Source organism: Propithecus coquereli, unplaced genomic scaffold (assembly GCF_000956105.1).
Source record: "Propithecus coquereli isolate 6110/MARCELLA unplaced genomic scaffold, Pcoq_1.0 Scaffold10, whole genome shotgun sequence".
Lineage (NCBI taxonomy): Eukaryota > Metazoa > Chordata > Mammalia > Primates > Indriidae > Propithecus > Propithecus coquereli.
In genome coordinates, this window is record NW_012133858.1 from 20,456,608 (window position 1) to 20,477,572 (window position 20,965).

A 20,965-nucleotide genomic window follows, 5' to 3' on the forward strand; every position below is an offset into this window, starting at 1 on the left:
AGCATAATCAAAGTGAGCACCCTGTATAACCTTAAAGAAGGTACATGGAAAGAAGCCTTCAACTGTAATTATGAAAAAAAAGAAAAGAGGTTTGTGTTTAAGAAAATGCTTTTCTCTTTAATGTGAAATCAAAAATCATCAAATCTTACTGATTTCCAAATTTGGGTAAGAATCATGAAATCCCTAAAACAAGTAATAGCTCCATCTCATTATTCAGAACTGCAATGGAGATAGACCTTTAGTGATGTCACTTTGATAACTGGCATTATCTTACTCAAGGCCTGTTTCTCTAAAATATGCTTCAAGCTCACATTCACTCCTCTAAATTCCCTGCCCTCTGCCTTTCCCTCCAAGTAAAACAAAAAATAACTTCGAAAGATAATTACAGAGATAAATAAAATACTTCTGTACTGTCTTTTAGAGATTTGCCGAAAGGAGGAGATTTCTGAATGTGTTGCTTAAATTAACTACAAAAATAAGAATATGGTAAGAATTATATTTATTAGGTAAGCTTATTTAGATAATTTGGCTTATTCTTAGTTTGAAAGGGGACTTAGTTTTAGTAACATACTTATTCAACTGGTTACAAAAATAACAATATGTGAGTAGGAGTTTGTAGTTCAGATGAGGAAGAATATCTGTGAAAAATGATAAAATCCCCTAATTTAATGCAGAGGGTACATTAATGTCACAGGGTGTAAAGGGAGAAAATTCACTTATCATTCCTTCGCAAAAGTAACCATAACAAGGCCTGTTATTTAATAAGAGCATTCTAAGAACCCAATTCTCAACTGTATTGTACATTTTAATGGACATATTAAAGCAAAGCAGCACCAGATTTATGTCTTATGAAATATCCACATGAACTTGAACCTTTAGGGAACTTTTATCACAGAAGACATAATTTATAGTTTTAGGATCATCAAGTCCCGAGTGGATTATCTGCTTTGTAGACTACCCAGGGCATAATATAAATCTGGCCAGATCCTGCTCTTTAATCACCAAGCTCTTCACATGAGCTTTCCCTGCAGCTCAAGAAGAGCATATTAAAAAACTAAATATCTTTCTACAGCAAAGCAGAAGACAAATATATTGTAAAAATAATCATATGAAGCATACCAAAACAGAATAAAAATTCAGAATCCTTTTCAATTGATAATAACTGAGAGTTAATTTTCCATTTAGGGCCATTCACTAAAGGAATCTAATTTAAAAAACATGTCTTACAGAATAATTCAGATTTTTCAAATTATACATGGTCTGATTTATAGTGTAGTTAAAAGATTTATAATCTTCAAGTGGCTTTGTTTTAAAGTTTCATCATTTGCTTATCTCAGATGAGACAATAGCATTTTCTTGACCAGTAATTACAATAAACAAAATGGCAATTAGTCCAAGTAAAATACAATTATTAGTGGTAGGAACTTTTACCCTCCATAATTACTACTAATGAAAATATTTTGTATATCCCCAAGAGGTTGTTGGGGTTTATTCCTAAAGAGGGGAATGAATAAGTCAATCCCTCATCAATTCATATTATTTTATTAAAAAGATACAACTATGAAAATTTATGAAAAGTAAGAACTGACAGTTTGCTAATTATCAGTCAACAGAAAACTACTCGGTAAGCACTCATTCGTTTGATCACTCAAGAGGTAAGCTTGGTAAGTAATTCAGTATCTAACTACATTAAGATGTGTAAAATGATATACAACTACAACTTGATGGGGGAAAATGATTTCAGAAATAATATAAATAGCATGAAATTTTTAAAAGGAGGAGTGAAAAAGGAATAATTTCTTAAAGGTAAGACAATATGTTGTGACAATACCTTTCTAGGTTAGAATTTAAGGTAAAGTTTGGTTTACCACTGTAACTCTGCAGAAAGATTAATACAATTTTCAGGGATGGACATATGAAAAATGTAAAGATCATAAAGAAGAAAAACAACTAAACTAAAACAACACATGAGAAACAGTGAAGGAATTAGTAAAGTAAAAATGGAAATGTCAGGTCAGTGCTCCCATGACACGCCCCAAGCATGAGAACTTAGCGGATGAGTCCCCAGGAAGGTCCAGCGCAGTACTACCTAGTGCACGCAACAACTGTCCTGCTGGCTGCAAGCCTCAGCTAGCAGGTGCCTACTGTCCTCCCCTCTGTGCTGGCTTTCAGCAAATTCATATGCTGAGCTGACTGAACCCTTATCTTCTTCCATCTGGAAGGACAGAAAAGCAACAAGTCTCGTATTACAGAAAGATACTCTTCACCATATATAGGTTTAAAATCAAAGCAACAAGTTGGGGTCCACAGTCTGTGAGGCACAAAGGAATGTTCACACAACAGCACATTTACTGTCATAAAAGAGGGCTAACAGGAGCTTCTAAGGGGAAACACAAAGCATACAAAATAAAGCCATGATTTTCCAGTGCACAAAGCTCTTACTAAACATATAATACAGCTAAGTTAAAACCAGGTTTCCTTCAATAAAATCCAATTTCTTCTATTAAATTCATTGCCACCAAGATTTAGGGTTCTTTCTGCAAAGATGTTTCCAATTTCTCACCTCTCATGTTCCCTTCTCAGAAGACTACTCTACTATAAGTGGACTTCAGCAGAATAGAAGGATCACGTGGCCTTACAAATGTTAGACGTGTGTAAGAGGCTTGACTTATTTGTTAATAAAATAAATTTAATCCTTAGTTTGAACTATATTTTTAATGAGGGTCAAGTAATTTACATAACTTTCAGTTGTTTTTTCTACATTTGTATTAAAGATCTTCTAAGGGAGTTAAAAAACATGCCTATAGCCATCCTTATTTTAACTTTCCTTAAATTATAAGAAAATATCCTTAATAAATAAAAAAAAAATTTTGCCTCATCGCAATGTGTTTTCCTAGTCTTAGGACCGATCGATAATTATTTCTATAAAAAATGCTATGGTGAATCTCTTACATAAATAAAAAAAATAAGCAGAATTCCTTGGTTTCAAGAGTATAGTAAGTTTATGTAAACATAGCTTAATAGATTTGCCTGTAATAGAGGGGAAATTACTCAAAATAAGCTTTCTTTTATTCAAAAGAAAATTGTTAATAGTTTTGTGTTAATGGTTCTTATGACGTCCTAACCTGCTTAAAGATTTGAAAGCTCTTAAAGATATCTGATATCCTTACAATGTTTCTCCCTGTCATAAGAGTAAACAGTCAAGCTATCATGGATCACACTTATGGAATATTGTTCAATGTAGCTTAAAAACAAGATGTATTCAAAATTCACAGGCTGCATCAGCAGATGCGTCGCTAGTGGTCACTCACTGTTCCTTTGAATAACTTATTTCTACCTGGCTTTTGGTCGAGCATAGTATTTCTTCTTTTTGTTTTCTTAGATGCTAATAGTTAGTAAGTAAATAGACCACAGTATGTAAAATGATTATTAGACAGGTGAAAAACCTGGAGGCCCAGAAAGATGAACTGACTTGGTTAGAACCCGCTGGGAGTAGCATCAAGTGTGGCATTGGTGTTCAGGTCCTCCAATCCCTGAACAGTGCTCTTTTCCCTTTGTTAGACCACCTGACTGGAGAGTGGCTTGCAGAAAGGCAATATTCTGATCAATATCCTGCTCTCACTGTGATCTTCACAGATGAATGTTAAGCTTACTTCTTTATTATAGTAATCTGGAGCCTGGGATCTCTTTGATTTATGATCTCCTTTCCCCAGTCTTTTAAAGTCTACTATTGCTCAAAAAATGTGGCTTGATTTAAGCCAACATGATATATGAAAATATGATTTCATAAAAATATGATTATTCACAATGCAAAAGTTATCTTCACTTGACAGAAGAGTTGGCCAGAGTGTTCTTTTAAATAATGAGCTCCCTTATTGCCTTGCAGTTAAATAATTAGACGTTCAAAAGTATGATAGAAACCCACTGTTCTTTAGAAAGTCACCTACCAATAAAATTGTGATATATATATTTGGCTCAACCAACAGTAAAGGCAAATCTTCAAATTTGTTTTGATTTTAGTTCTTGTTTTAAACATGAAATTTAGTTGACTACCACTTACACACCCATTTGTATATTCATCTATAATTATTACAACTTTGCAATTCAAAGTAGAATATCTAAGTAAAGTTAAAGCTAATAATAATAAAAATGCTGAAAGGTTTGGTAAAACTTTAAAACAGGTCAATATTATGAACTCATAGTTACATAAAAGGTTATTTAAATCGTGCTTTGTCAAAGCCATTCATTTGATTAAATGAACATAGATAAGAAACCTTGAGAATAAAAAAATATTTAAAAATACATAATTAAGAATACATTAGATAACAACAGGGTAAGAAATTCAAAAGTGTCAAAACTAAAAAAAAATTTTAGTTATATTGCTTTTCCCCTTCAAACCATACTGTAGTTAAACTTAATACACAATTGTGGGATCTTGATATCAAAAGTTCTAGAATTTAAGCTTTCATTCCCTTCTATCAAAAGACATGTCTAGACTACCAGTAATCTTTTTGCAGAAACTGACAAAATGAATGTCTGTGGAGATAAAGGTATATAGAAGACATACAGACACATTGTTCAATTTATAGATGCACTAAATAGTAGCAAAGATATGAAATGTTTTAGCAGCCATCACAGTGTACAAACACAAATAGGCACATATATTTACAACACAGATTAAGGCAAGATAAAAAATGGGCAACTCTCACTTCCAAGTAACTACAGCTTAAAATTTAAATTTTATGATGAATATTTGTAGCTTTAATTACTCAACATGCAAGAGCATTCGTAAATATGAATAATATGACAAGCAGAAGCATTAGAATTGTGCTAGAAAAGGTAGTTAAGGTGTAAAAATATATAACAAGGTATAGATCTCTGTCCTGTTATCATGCTGAATTTTCATCTGAACTTTTTTTTCTCAAAGAAGAAATGGATATATTTTTTAGGTTTTAATAAACATATTAATAAAGGTCAAATTAGCTAGAGACAGAGTTATGCTAATAAAAATGTCCCACTCTTTATTCATGCCTCTGCCCATCTTTCAGATATTGTTTGATTGATCTTTAGCATGCAGAAGAGTTAATGAGGTTCTACTCCTCCTACTCTACCTAAGTTTGCTCAGCTGATTCCTTGCCCTCGACAATGGCTGCAGTGCGATGAACTCGTCACTTAAAGCGACTGTGTTGGAGTACATCTATAAGTGGACAGAAAAGGGATGGGACACACAACAAGTCAGTGAGCTGTATTCATCACCTAAGAGACAGACACAGGACAAGCTTTGTAAATACATCTGTTCCTACATGGGTAAGAAATATCATACACGATACACATACATGATTGATGTTTGTAGGGTTGTTGGCTATGCCATTAAAAGAATTTATTCTTCACTCTCAACACCACATTCTTATTCTGGAGAAAAATAAAGCTCAGAATAAATGCTGACAGCTCTTCTTTCGGTATAATTTTTGATGCTACTTTTGGTAAACAATAAAGTAGCTGACAATTTGAAATCAGAAATGATGGTATAAAACTGAAATAATAATGATCGCTGCCTGTGGCAAAGGAATAATGTCACATATGAGATTTGAATGACCATATATTAATACTATTTCAGTAAAAAAGGAAAAAGAAAACACCTCAGCAGGCTAAAGATCCCCCGAGTGGAAGTAGAGATTTCCTTCTTGGTTTAGACCACCTACAACATCTGGTTGTCATTTGGAAATAAATATAATGAGCCAAAAAGGAAGCTTATAATGGCTTTCACATGTAGATAAAATGATTGATTTACTGTACATTCCATTTTAATCAGTTTTAACTTATGGTAAAAGAACCAAAATATATGCAAACACTTTTAACTTGTGTCAGTGCCTACCCGAAGGTATTAAATATTTCCTATGTAAAAAGATAACAAGAACTAAAATCATATATCATGATAGCATTAAGAAATCTCTATGAAAACACATCATAAATTTGCCAATGCTCTGCCTAAAGTAGAATTTCTAAGGATAAATGTAAAGAAATTTAATTACAGGTATCTCTAATCTGAAAATCCAAAATGCTCCAAAATCCAAAATTTTTTGAGTACAGACATGAAATGAAATGCTCAGTAGAGCATTTCAGATTTTGCATACAGATGCTGAACAAGTATAATGCAAATATTCCAAAATTCAAAAAAATCTGAAATCTGAAACAATCATTTTAGATAAGGGATAGTCAACTTATATTTACTGTTATAAAGAATTAAGTTTTTAAAATGATGCCATTCATATATTTTGATGAAATACAACTGTATATAGGCCCAGAGGGGGAGACAAACTATTCTCCATAAAGAGAATAGACAATATATTAAAAATGATAATAGTATTATAAATATTTATCTCTAAAGATTAGAAATAGTAAGATAGGCAAAACTTGCTGATATATAGTTAAGAAATATATTGCAGAGTGGAAAAGTCTGTCCATACTGATATAAACATATGCATAGGCAGACAGAGTAATCAGATTATGCAAGTTTTTTAGCCCCATTTAGAGCTCAGTATCACAGAGTAACATTCTCATCCTTATTGTACTTAAAATGGTAACGTTTTTTACTGAGACCCAACTACATACAGGCCCGATTTGTCTAACAAGTCTGTAAAGTAGTTATTATTATTCTGATTTTACAGGGGGAAATTGAGGCTTAGCAAAGTGACTTGATCAAGTATATACATCATATAAACAGTTAAAACTGTATTTGAATTCAAGTTTGTCAGGCTTTACAAGACTATGCTGTCTCAATGGTGTTAAAATGTATATACGCTAGGATTAAGTTACCAAAGAAAATAAATGCTAAAGAAATGTTGTTGATATGACCAATTGAAATTAAAACCAATACACTTTTCAGGAAGCCTAACTCAAATCACTAAGTACTTAGGGAACACTTTTTCTACTTGCGGGATTAATATACAACAAAATTTCCAAAATTTAAACAAACTTTGCTTGGCATGTTGCAAACATGTTGAAAAAATATCAACCTCGGCACAATTAAATGATTAATAAACTCAGTGTTTATCAGGGTATAAGAATTGATTAGAATATATTCTTGAGAGAACATACCTGATACCATGGTACAGTTAAAACGCTAAATGAAGATAGATTTCTAGCTCACGTACTAGTCAAATATCCAGGAAAGGCTCTTTCAACTAAATAGCTACCAATTCGTGAGGGTCTACTATGTTTGAAAGTTGTTTCATTTAATCCTCACTACAAAGGTAATGAAAAGGACATTTCTACCCTAATTTTACCAATGAGGAATCTGAGACTCAGAGTCACAGAGATACCAAGTGGCAGAACTGGGATGTGAACTGAGATCTATAGGCCCCAAAGACCATATTCTCAAGCACTATATAACATATTGCTAATATCTGCTGGAGTTTAATATTTATTATTAAAAGTTTAGTTAGAATATATTTCATGAAATTCTTCTGTAAAAATTATTTAGGTTAAAAAACTTATTTTATACTCTTTTGTTGAAAACAATATAACCTGAAAAAGTATTACTCAAATTCTAATGTTTCTAAAGACATGACTATATATCTCATTTATATATAGAATAGAATGCTGTGATATTATTTAAAACATATTTATTATTATTAACTGGACATAACTTGACAGTTTTATATTTAAAAAGGTGGAATTTTGATAATAACACAATGTGATTTAAAAAACTCATAATTTATCAATAGTCATAAAATTAATAGAAATGAAACATCCTTAAAATATCACATTTAACAATGTTTTGTTATAAAATACTTGATACAGAAATAGGTAATTTCCTATTTTCTGACATAAGCAAATTATAATGACAGCTATTCTCCATTAAAGACCCCTAACTAAAAAGATATTGAATATAGAAAGTGGTTACCTGTGCCTTTTCAGTACTTGTAGGATAGAGGTGTCGGTCAAATACCTTCTTTATGATATCAAGAAACAGACATGTAACAACCATGAGGATTATGGCAAACCAAGCAGAACCACTTGATAGAAGCTCAATAAATACAAAGTACATATTCTGGGAGCTCAAAAATGGCCTGCAAAGAAAGACAGTGGGCTTAAGAAAAGTAGAAACTGAAAGATTTAAATCAGGACATCATATAAACACATTGTGTTTGAAAGTAAAAATTAAGTACTTCAGGAAAATGTTCAAAATCAAAATCAGTATAATTTAATTAGATAATAAAACAAGATGGACTTTAACTGTTAAAGGCAAAATATAAGTTTTTGTTAGTAGGAAAGTAGCAAGCAGTTGACTATCTTGGTGGTAGGGTATCATAAGAATAATGTAGTAATACAGACTTAAGAGACCAAGAAAAGCAAAGAAAAGTATGTAACAAAATATTTTCTACTGAGCAGTTAAAAGACTGATTACCCAAATCTTAGGATAAAAGCTTTATTCAGAGGTTCTTCTTTAAAAACATTTTAAAATAAATGCACTCACAAATACTAGTTTTACATAGTAATAGGTATTGCAAGATATTCTTTTTGGGTTTTTGTATGTATCAGTTCAAAAGAGTATGGGGAAATAGAGAAAAAAGGAGAGAAATAAGGAGGATTATAAACAAACAATATTCATGTGAGTATCCTTTTATGAAACTAAATAGAAGGTTTTTTGCCTGATAAATGGATCAAAGGCACAGCAGGCAAATGTAATATAAATTCTCCAAAAGAGAGACTTTAGTTGTCCATCACTTACCAAAGAATCTTAGGAGAAGCATCAATTTTTAATCTATTGAAGTAGCCAGCTGAGTATTTGATTATACCAATGAAGATGACACATACTATTTACCTTTGACAGAGAACTCAACAACTAAAATGTAATCGTTCTATGTGACTTGTTTTATTGTACACATTAATAAATAATTTGGAGGTAATATGGTTAGTGTAGAGAAAATTAATTGTGAAATAACACTTGGGATTTAAATCCTGGCTTTGCTACTTTTTTTACCGTTGTGATCTAGAGGCTCAGTTTCCACACAGAAAAAAATGGGGATAAGTATTGTGATGAACCTATGTAATATTTTACACAAAAAAAACCATTTAGAATATAGTAGATATTCAGTAAATGTTACTTTCTTTTTTTCTCTGTATCAGTATCAATTGAAAAAAGTAAACTTATTATCAGGATAGAGTCTCGAAACTATTCTGAGCAGAATCTGTTCATAATATAACCTATCAAAATAATAGATGTTTATTATAGTTGAATCAGTATAGCTGAATCAATATAATTAAAATACAATATAGTTACTCACCAGAGAATCCCTCCATAAAACAAAGAAAACACAAAATAAAATATAATGGATCCCCAGGTAACAAGATGGTTTATCCAAGTCCAAAAACGAGTTTCCAAAGCCATCTAAAAAAAATTGTTTTAAAAATTCTTAGAAATATAAAGTAATAAAACTTTACTTTTTAACCTCTCAGATAAACTCAAGAATACAATGTATTAATTATAAGTATCTGAAAGTACCACGGTAGAATCCCTTAGAAGACATATTAATGAAAGAGTCCTAGTATAAAACTGAATAATTTCTAGCTTTATAATATTTTTCTTTTGTGAAGAAGCAGCACTGAAATTTCATGTGATTATTGTATTTCAACTTCATAGCCTAAAACAAATTATGTTCTTGCGCTATATACAGAGAAGCAAAATCTCAGAGATTTTTATTTTTTTTTATTTTTTTGAGACAGAGTCTTGCTCTGTTGCCTGGGCTAGAGTGCCATGGCGTCAGCCTAGCTCACAGTAACCTCAAACTCCTGGGCTCAAGCGATCCTTCTGCCTCAGCCTCCCAAGTAGCTGGGACTACAGGCATGCACCACCATTCCTGGCTAGTTTTTTCTATATTTTTAGTTGTCTGGCTAATTTTTTTCTATTTTTAGTAGAGACAGGGTCTCACTCTTGCTCAGGCTGGTCTTGAACTCTTGACCTTGAGCGATCCTCCCACCTTGGCCTCCCAAAGTGCTAGGATTACAGGCATGAGCCACCACGCCCAGCCAGAGATTTTTATTTGATCATAAAAATCAGCTGAGGCTTCCCAAAATAATGAACTTAAGAATTTTTTGACAAAAATTTAAATGAATTGTTAAAATAGCAATCAGTAAAATTATTTATTATTGAAAATGGACAAATATCTACAACTAAAGAAATGAAGAAAATTAACTACTAATTATGTATATAGACATAAAGTATGTCCATGTTTCTAATTTTAATAACATACCTTTACCGTGACTGTAATAACCATGACTGTGAAGACCAAAGTGCCAAATGTCCAGTTTCCAAACATCTAAACAGAAAGAATAAACTATTACATTATGTGTTAACATGATGCTAAATCAAATGTAAGGGAAAAAGTAATTTCATTCTGTACTGAAAATCACTTGAAGTACTTAGCTCTTGGAGAAGTGCCAGTTAGTTACATTTGAAACTGGTGACTATATTAATAAAGTTAAAAAGAGTATAAGAAGAAACACCATTATGCTTATTATTTTTATGCTCAGTGGTTCTTAACATTATCAGACTGGAAACCCAAAGATGAGTTTGAATTGTGTGGCACAGACTGGTTTTAGTTAGAATAGTATAGTTGTTAGTGACTGCTTTATCTTGTCATGGTAAAAATAACAAAACTGTTAATCACAATTATATTTCTGAAACCCTCCCAACCAGAAGTTATAGCAGATCACTTGGCACAGTATTTTTGGACACAGCATTAGTAGGGCAGGAAAAAAGAAACTTACACTTAAAACTGAAAGGAAAGATAATGGACAATGGAATTACTCCTCAAAAGATTCCATAAAAAATGCAGTTAATGCCAGTCAGAAAGTGTTCCCTTGGGCTTTATAGCCAAAACTTATTAAGGTTTATTAAATAAGCAGAATCCCAAAAGAATATCAGGATTTTATTTCCACAAATAAGAACACAACCAGAAGTTTATGCTAATTTAGTTTATAAAGTAGTCATAATCTTAATTTTGGTTTAAAAAATTATTTAAAAGGCTGTTTTTTGAAATCACAGATTTCTAACAGTTAGCATTTTTGACAATTACTTAAGCTCTCTGTATCTCACTTTCTTCATTTGTATAAATGAGGATAAACCTCATAGGTTCCTATAAGAATTAAGATATACAAAAAGGACAGAGTACCTGGTATATAACAAGCAATCAGTAAATAACAGTCATGATTATCAACAATGAAACATTAGTTAACATTCCTTAATTTGAGGGTATTTGGGGAGTTTATTTGTCAAGAGGAAAATGGAAAACCCATACTGAACTTGGGCTTATTTTTCTGCTTTTATCATCTCTAGAAATGACCCAGAATACTGAAAATCAGTGGGTCTTAACTTAGCTCTTGGAGAAGTGGCAATCTCCTCTTTCAGGGCCATAAGGACAGATACTTCGATGCAGTCAGGGGACCTGGGCCTGGAAGTGGTAACAATGGCATGTGTCTTTATCTTTCAGCATGTGGTTTTACTGGATCTAGATTGGGGTATGGTACCTGGTTATTTTCCTTAAAAGCAGAAGAGAATTTAGGACTTCCTCTTATGTAGGCCTCATTCAAGGCTCTAGAAGGGGATGTACAAAAATATTCAATGGCTTTTGTGGAGTAAAATTATAAAAAATAATATATTTCAATTGTAATCAGTCAGTTAAGATTGTTATTTCTTTCTATTCTGACCTCTCCTTGAGCTGGTTGGTAATGAATGATTGGCAGAGGGCATTCTGAAGATCTGGCTAAAGAAAAGTGAGTTGAGCTTACATTTGGTTTGGATTAAGTGGAACATATTTATGTCACACATAATCACTTTCATGTATACTTAAGTTTGTATTTGTAATTATATGCTTTTTTTTCTTAAAGAGGGCCTGCTAAAATGTTTAGATTCTGTTAAACCTGGATCTGTCCCTCAGATGCTCAAAATGCTTCCATCCCAATCTGTCTGCTTTCTCTATCGTTTCTGAGATGGGAAAGATCAGAGTACCCAGTGTATAGACAAAGAAGAACTGACGGCCTAGGACTGAGCCCTAGGCCACTGTTCCATTTAGAGCAGTGGGTCTCAAGTGGGGGTGACTGTGCCTCCCTGAGGACGCTTGGCTGGGTCTGGAGACAATTTTGGTTGTCACAACTAGGGGAGTATATGTGTGTGTGCTACTGGTATCTGGTGGGTAGAGGCTAGAGATGCTGCTAAACATCCTACAAGTCATAGGATGAGCCCCCACCACAAAAAATTATCCTGCTCAAAATGTCAATAATACAGAGTTTGAGAAACCCTGATTCTGAGGGCAGGAAGAAGGGAAGATTGAAAAGGAATAATAAAAAATAGTAGGATGTCAAAGTAAGCTACAGAAGCTGAGAGAAGATCATGTGGCAGGAAGGAAGGCTTTATAAATTGTGCCCAGTGGTCAAGTTCGTAAGATCTGAGAAGTGCTTTTGGATTTAGGAACATAGAAGTGGTGATGACCATAAAGAACAGATTTTGAGAGCAGTGCTGGGGGGTGAAAGCCCAAGTGGAATACGTTCAAGGGGGAACAGGAGTCCAAGAAGTAGAAATGATGAGAAAATATAACTTCTTCAAGTTTTGCTCTAAAGACACGAAGAAAAATATAGCCAGAGCAGGAGGTTGTGGGCCAAAGCAGTGTGTTTTTTATTAGAACATGGGAGATCTTAAGCATCTTTGTGTTTGTATGGTGATGGGTTTGATTCAACAGAGGATGAAAGACTGATGGTGAAGGAAAGGGAGGACAGACAATTGCAGGAGCAAAGTCTTAAGTCAAGTAAGAAGGCTTTTAAGAATTAACAAAAGGTGAAAACTTTTTCTTTATCAGGCTTAACTGTACATCTATCTACACAAGAATTAACCTTCCGTAGAGTTAATTAGTTGTTCAGTTCTCCAATACAAACTATCTCTTTACTATGGATTGATCGTTGGGTACTACTATAAGAAGCAAGGCATACTCTTCCATTCTCCTCTAAGGTATACCTATATCTAATTTTCTATTAAGTACCTGGGATACTGTTAGTGCTTTAAATGTTTGTTTCATTAATAAATGAGCATACAGGGAAATTCTATAATGAACTAGACAAAGATATTTTTTACTATATAACCTCTCATTAAAAAATCTATATCTACCTATAGGAATTAAATTGGATGTGTTCTTGAATGACCTGATTGGCAATTATAGTAGTTAAATCATTTGAATTGAAATAAAGGAAGCGGCATCCTCTGTGGAATAGATACAATATAGGGTACTATTAGTCTTAACAGAGAACAGAGCTCTTACCATCTGATGGTTAGGTGTCAACAGCTGATGACACGTACAGCATGAAAGAGAAATTAATTAAGGATAGGAAATAAGGGGGAAGCTGTTAAAATTTAAGAAAAAATAGTAAATACTACAAAAGGTTTATTTTTCTTTATTCTACATTATGACCTGAAATTTTACCTCCTCAGTCTACCTTGTATTGCTAATTTTGCTATTATTATATATTATTATTATATTATTTTAATAATTATATATTATTAAGGTTATATATTATATTATAATTACACTGCCTTGTACTGCTAATATTTTTAAATAATCTGGGAAATAGTTCATGCCTAGAACGTTTAATGAAGGGGTGAATAATCACTTTTTCTCCTTAATCTTTTCTTTCTCATTTAAATTTGAATGGGATAGTATAGTATATACTTTTTAGAATGGTGCTGAAGGTTTGACAATTCCAGTATCTCTATTGGAGAAGTCTAACTGGAATTTACTCTAATAGCTTTTTACTTTTTCTCCCAATCCCATATTTTAAAAATTTTAATTATTTTAATTTTTCAAACTAGTACACTTCCATAAAAGAAAAAAAAATTAATGGGAGTCATTTTTCCTTGAGTTCCTATACACTTCAGTAAAACAAAAAAAACAAATCCCTTATTTTGGCAGGATCTCATTTTAAAGAGTAGTTAGCAAGTTTGTAATTTTGATATTAGACCACTGAGAATGTGTAAAATAGATATTAGTATTTGGGTCCTTAAAGTTAACAAAGAATTCTTTTTACATTTATCCTCTTTTTCTTCTGAAGCCTTTGGTTGAAACCCCCAGAGAAACAGAATTTCATAAAATATTGAGATGGGGAACTCAGCTACCTCTGAAACTGTTCTCCTGATATTTTCCTCCCTATATCATCTTAGTTTTCCACTCTCACCACATGACAATTCTCTCTTTAATGTTTCCTTCAATGTAATATTCTTACTAATCTAATATACTCTTATGACAGCCACAATGACTTTTCCATTACATTCTGTGGATGTCTGTTTAACTGGGGGTGAATTCTTTCAATTTGAATGGTTTCTCTTACATTTTCCTGTCACTTTCTTTCCTTATCTATAATCTTACGTAGCATCTTTCTTTATTTATAATTTCAAACAGCTTCTTCCCTGAGGAAGTTTCCTTACTGAGATAACAGTAAGACAACATAAGCTATTTCCAAAAATATTTTGTACAATAGCAACATTGTCAGAACAAGCATGCGCCAAGATGACTTATTTTGTAGGGGTCAAGAAAGGGGAACATAAGTTCTTTTTAAAAAATACAATCATTAGTTTTTAGTTGCCTCTCTAATTTATAGTATACTTAATAAACATTCTTCATTGGTATTTATTTAGCCTTTTTTAAGCATACACAAATTCTAAAAGAGCTGTAACACTTATTTAGTTTTTTTAAAAAAGATTTCATGGTAGTAAATTCACAGAAACAAAAAGTGGAATGGTGGTTGCCAGGGTCTGAGGGGAGGGGAAAATAGGAATAGTTGTTCAATAGGAATGGAGTTTCAGTTTTGCAGGATGAAAAAGTTCTGGAGATCTACTGTAGAACAATGTGAATATATTTAACACTACTGAACAGTACATTTAAAAACGGTTTTAAGAAAGTATCAAATTGCATATTTTAAATATGTATAATTTATTACATGTCAATTATACCTAAATAAAGCTGTTTCAAAAATATTTCATGGAAGTGAATTTTTCTAGATGGTACATTATTTTGGGGGAATTTAAATTTTTAAAGTTACATCAAAATCTCTCACAAATATTTTATAATATAACTTTGCCAAAATTCTATTAATAAAAAAGAAATGATGATTGCACTTTTCTTTAATGACAAATCTGCTTACAAATTTAAAGTAGGATGAGAGTAATAATCTCTAACTATCAAAAATAAATCTGTAGTATTCTACAAACCCCTGTTTAAAAACAATTCCAAAAAAGTTGATCCTGTCAGATAACAGAAACAACTGAAAGTCCTAAGCTCATTTTTAACTTTGAAAAATAAAATGAAAAGATTACCCAAACAACATATTTACCAAATTACTAATCTGTAACTTCTTGACAAATGTTTGTGACAAGACAACACCACTGTATTTTAAAACATGCCCCAGTTCTTAACTTATATTCAAAGACTGTAAGACTGTGACTACTTTAAGCCTGCATATGGCTAGAGACATTTTATGTGAGTTTAACTCTTCTATTATTTAGAAGAAAAACAAGAGTTAAAAATTAGTCACTAGTTCAGTCTTCTTATGAATATAATTATTTTCTGGCAACTTGTTAAGGAGTAACAGTAAAGGAAATTTTCTGTTTTGTTTTGAGACAAGGTCTCACTCTGCTGCCCAGGTTAGAATGCAGTGGTGTCATAGCTCACTGCAACCTCCAACTCCTAGGCTTAAGTGATCCATCTGCCTCAGCTTCCCAAGCAGCTGGGACTACAGGCATGTACCTCCAGGCCCAGCTAATTTTTTCTATTTTTTGTAGAGATGGGGTCTTGCTACGTTCCTCAGGCTGGTCTCAAAATCCTGGTCTCAAGTGACCCTTTCGCCTCTGCCTCCCAAGGTGCTGAGATTACAGGCGTGAGCCACCATGCCTGGCCAGGAAATCTTTTTTATGGTGCTCTGAAGGTAAAGATCTACCCACAAAAAATCCGGTTTAGAGATACAGATGGGAACTTAGATATGTCATACACAGTCTATCAGTCTTCCCAAACAACACAGAAAATTGATAAAGACTTATACTTTATTACTAAGGGAAAAAAGCCCTATTAAAAAGATTCGAGAGGAATATATGAAGGATGAATTGTTCTTTCCTAAGCTAAAGGAAAATGAAAATCAAGTGAATACTTCAAAAGTATTTGTTGAAAATTAATCAATATACAACATTTATAATATTGCTAGAGCCTTATACAAAAATTGGGAAAAAATCTTAACTTCCCCTGAATTGTTCTGGCCTTTACCCTAAACTATTGCAACTCTTTTTTCTGCTCCTCTCTCAGGACCACTTGGTGCATTGACTTCATCTTTACCTCAAACCACTTCTCCTCTCCGTACTTCCCTCTAATAACTTCTTCTACTCTAGCCCTCAATTGTTTGTATATTTCTTGGGCATGCAAGAATCATATTTAGAAAACGGGAAACATTTAATGTGTCCGGTGCTGAACATGGACTAGATAGAAGTGTAAAAGAACTTTTAGCACGGGGAGACATAAGAAGGAGCTAGAGCAAAAGGAGAGGCATCTGTGGGCTTAACTGTGAAGAACAGAGGTAGGAGCATTCTAGAGAGAAAATGTAAGCAATGGGTTAGAACTAGAAATGACCATGGCACGTTTTGAGAAAGCCAGCTAGGTGATTTTCACAGTTAGGAGACTTTCTGGGAGAAGTAGATCAGGTGGGATTGGGTAGGACAGGGTCTTCCAATATAATGATTTACTAATAAAATAACAAATGGTGCTGAGACTTATTGAGTACTTCTACATGCTAGCCAGTATGCTCAATTCTCTACATGTCATTTAATCCTCACAAGAAACCTATAAGGTGATGATTAATGCTCCTCATTTTGCAACTGAGGAAACTGAGTCTTACATAACGCATCTTGAATCACTCAAATGATAACTACAGGTGCCAGGATATGAATCCAATTTTGACTGATTCCAATGTGTGCCTCTTTCCACTATACCTAGTATTGGTGGTAGGGAGTGGCAGATTAATTTCCAGTAATATACACGTGAGTGGTAGAATTAGTAGCTAAAGGGAGAAAAGTTAATGATTTACAATTTGAATTAAAAAAAGAAACCAATAATTAAATAAGCCACCATTTATAATAAAGGTCAATAGTAATTTATCTTTCGTTAAGGTTTTATTATTATTATATTTTTGAGACAGGATCTTGCTCTGTCACTCAGGCTGGAGTGCAGTGGTATGATCATAGCTCACTGCAACCTCCAACTCCTGGGCTCAAGGGATCCTCCTACCTCAGCCTCCCAAGTAGCTGGGAGTACAAGTATGTGCTACCATGCCTGGCTTATTTTTTAAATTTTTTGTAGAGATTGGATATCGCTACAAAAGATCCCACCTTTGTTGCTCAAACTGGTCTCAGACTCCTGGCTTTAAGCGATCTTCCTGACTTGGTCTCCCAAAGTGCTGGGATTAGAGGTGTAGGTTTTATCTTGTATAAAGAATGCTCAAGTTTTAATTTTTTAAAAAGTCACTAAAAATTAGAAACAAACTTAAATTCTCTAATTAAGGAAATAAACTATGATGTGTAGTAGAGTACTATGTAACCATGAAAAATGTTTTTGAAGTATTTTTAATAACATGAAAAATCACTTAGGCTATAAAGTTAAGAAATGAGATATAAATTATGAGGTTAATGAAAAAAGCAAAAAGTAAACAGTTGCTATTATTAAAATACAATTCTGAGGTGAATAGCATACAGGGGTATAACATATCCCCTTATGTGAGCTAATTTTTGAATAGCAAAATTATCTAGTAACTTGAGTTTCCTTTTAAGATTACATTGTTTGCTTTTCTGTTTGAATTTTCATTTGTATGAAACTTTATTATTTAAGTAAAAATTTTAAAAAACCTTTTTATATCTGGCATTTTAATTTCATATCTGAAATTTTGTAATTTAAATTGAATTTTAGTTTTATTTTCTATGACAAAAAGTTATCAAAAGCCAAACCAAATCAAAATATTACCAAGCATTCTTTAAAAAATTATATTATTTTACCTGACCATTTCCAAGAAGAGATACATCTTCCCCCATCAGAAAATAGGATCCAAAAAAGAAAACAAAGGCATGACTGAAACCCAGGATGGTCCAATAAAGAAATTTATTAATGCTTAAGAGACGGTTTTTGCTAATGTCTCTGTAAATTAAAAAAAGAAGAGAAAAATGAACATATTAGGAATCATTTATTACCTATTATACAATTATTATAATTTGATAATTTAAAAACAAGATGGATTTTTAATTTAAAATGCTTGACAATATTAGCAGAAACCCGAACTTACAAACCACTGCTTGTAAGATACATCTGTGTAACAGTTTATAGTTTACATAATATATTCAAATACCTTTTCTCATTTGATGAGGAAATGATATAGGCATAATGTGTCAGTTTAATTGTGAAAAGCTGATTTATCTGTTATTATATTCTTCTGTTAACATTTAATCACTCTGCCATTATGGTCTCTTTTTAGTGAGGTCATTTGAGTTAGGGTCAGCATTGAGGGTCCTAATTAAGTTCACTTGCAACAATATCTATAATGGGAAGAACAATCTGTGCCAATCTTGGGTCAAGCCCAGTCCTAGATATCCTGGGAAATCGAAGTAAGTTATTCCATAACTGAATAATCATACCTCTGTAAGTGGTATCTCTCTAGGAGCTTATAGTGGAAACCATAAGCTGGTCCTGAGGAATAGGTCTCAAGCATATCTCTGTGATTACTTGGTTCTGGGGAAGCAGGAAAAGCAGGGGATTGGGGATGGGAATTAATATCCTCAACCTTGCATTTCGTATTGATTACTACTTATAAATTTGATAATAGTAGAACATAAACTGATTTTTTAGGAATTCTAGAGACCACCAATTCCTAATTTCTTTTTTGCATACAAAATAGAGTATTATTGGTTTACAATATTAAGTGCAAATTACACAATTACCCAATGCATTCCTAGGATGAAGGTATTCATTCTTACAGATACTAGAAAACTTATTTAAATTTTCTCTTTGAAAAAAATTATTCAAAATTTTCTCCTTGATATTTAATTACTTTAAACCATAAGACAATTACTAGTAAAGTTTTAATCATCAAAGCACTAATTTGCTTATTTTTAGGTATTTTTAAAAAATGGTAACTATTTAATACACTACTTGCAATCAGAAATATTATGGACCTTTAATACTGGAATATACTTACCGATAGAGGGTGGGCTTGTTCTGTAATACATGAGGGTCTATATGTTGTTCCAAAAGACTATATATCAGAATAGGTAGGGAAGTAAAACAAATATTGTATAAAGTCAGGTACACGCTGTCATACAATGTCTAGAAAGAGAAATTGGTGGGAATTGCTGAGATTCTAAATTATGAATTAGTATTATACTTAAGCGTATAATCACAAAGAAGCATATTAAAATAAGCATACAATTATAGTTTATCAATTTACATTAAAATCAATTTTAATAATTTCAATTTGCTTTTAGTATAGACATAAACATACAATGTTCCTAGATTTATATTCTTTGTGGGAATTGGAATATTTTACTATGTTAGGTGATTCTAAAAAATTCTAGTGAATTGAATACACATTTCAAGATTCTCCACAATTTGGTCACTGTAAAGTAATTTTATACAATTCTCCTACAAGCACCCAGGCTTCTTACTTACTATTCCTTTAGAAGAATTCCTTAAAACACATACAGGTTATTTTCACGGCTTTGTTGCCCCATCTGTGTCCTATTCTTCCTTTAAGACATTGAACAAGACTCTTCTTCCATGAAACTTTGCACAATTGCCCAAGTTCTTGATGATGGCTTTCTCCTCTAAACTGTCATAGGTCCTACTGTTGGTATTAATTGCTTAGCATTTTGCCTAAGCTTTATATATTGTTTTAATTGTTATTAATACTGCCTCCCAAATTGCACTATACACTCCCTGAAAACCTAATTAAAATAGGTCCAGTCCCCTTGTCATATGGTCTTATCACATTCTTTAGTTTATTTAGGTAAATAAACTGTTACTGGCAATCAATGTCCAAGCAGATATTTGGAATTTAGAGTTATAGGTTGTAAAAAGAGGAGAAAAAAGCAATTAAGGATAGAATAACTCGTTAAAAATCTAAGATAATTAAGCTCTTGTTTTTTCAATAAATTTGGACCAATGTCTTGATCAATTTGAGCTGTAGAGTGTTGTACGTGAAAAGGGTGCTCAATTAGTCAGAAGCAGTAGCTCCAAGTCATGATTTAGTCATTAACTTAGCTAAGGCGAGTTACTTAATCTCTGTGGATTTCACCTTCCTTTTCTATAAAATAAAACAGACTAGATCAGGAATTGCAAATATGTAACATGTGTACAAAAAAAGACCCACTTTGTGCCCATTACAGCCACTGCTAACAAATTACAGCCTTTTCCCTCTGAACCTACAGCTTCAGAAACCTTTTCAATATAGTACTCCAGGTATCTCTTTCAATTATTATTAGCTCTATGAATAATTATTAGCTAGCTTCTAAGGTTAAAACCTATATTGTCATCGCTAGACTAAATCACTAAGGTTCCTTCCAAACCCAAAAAATTCTGAGCCAAATATAAAAATGAGGGAAATCTCCAATATTAACTGGTCTGGCTTGATATGGATTCTATAGAAATATCACAAAGAAGCTGAAAAAAGTTATCAAAATTCTCTGATAAGCTGTTAAGAGTTAATATCTATTTTTTAAAAAATCATCCAGAATTACAATATATTTTGGTATTAACATTCACCTCAAATTGAAAAGCAGAATAAATATTATGAATGTTATGCTGATTAAATACACTAAGCAAAACAGTTTTGTCTAGTTACCTGTAGAAGAAAAATGAGAAAAGTCCCTCAAATGTCTATCGAAATCCAAACATAA

General features: G+C 32.5%; 1 protein-coding gene across 1 annotated transcript in view; it reads right to left on the reverse strand.

Moving 5' to 3' along the window:
* The window catches only part of ATP11B (ATPase, class VI, type 11B), a 111,515-nt gene that overhangs the window by 12,760 nt on the left and 77,790 nt on the right, over positions 1 to 20,965 (reverse strand). The window contains exons 24-28 of the mRNA XM_012641969.1: positions 19,270 to 19,397; positions 18,077 to 18,215; positions 10,257 to 10,322; positions 9,291 to 9,394; positions 7,907 to 8,072 (exon numbers count right to left, since the gene is read on the reverse strand). Of these exons, the coding sequence (XP_012497423.1) occupies positions 7,907 to 8,072; positions 9,291 to 9,394; positions 10,257 to 10,322; positions 18,077 to 18,215; positions 19,270 to 19,397 (603 nt within the window). The remainder of the gene's footprint in view (positions 1 to 7,906; positions 8,073 to 9,290; positions 9,395 to 10,256; positions 10,323 to 18,076; positions 18,216 to 19,269; positions 19,398 to 20,965) is intronic.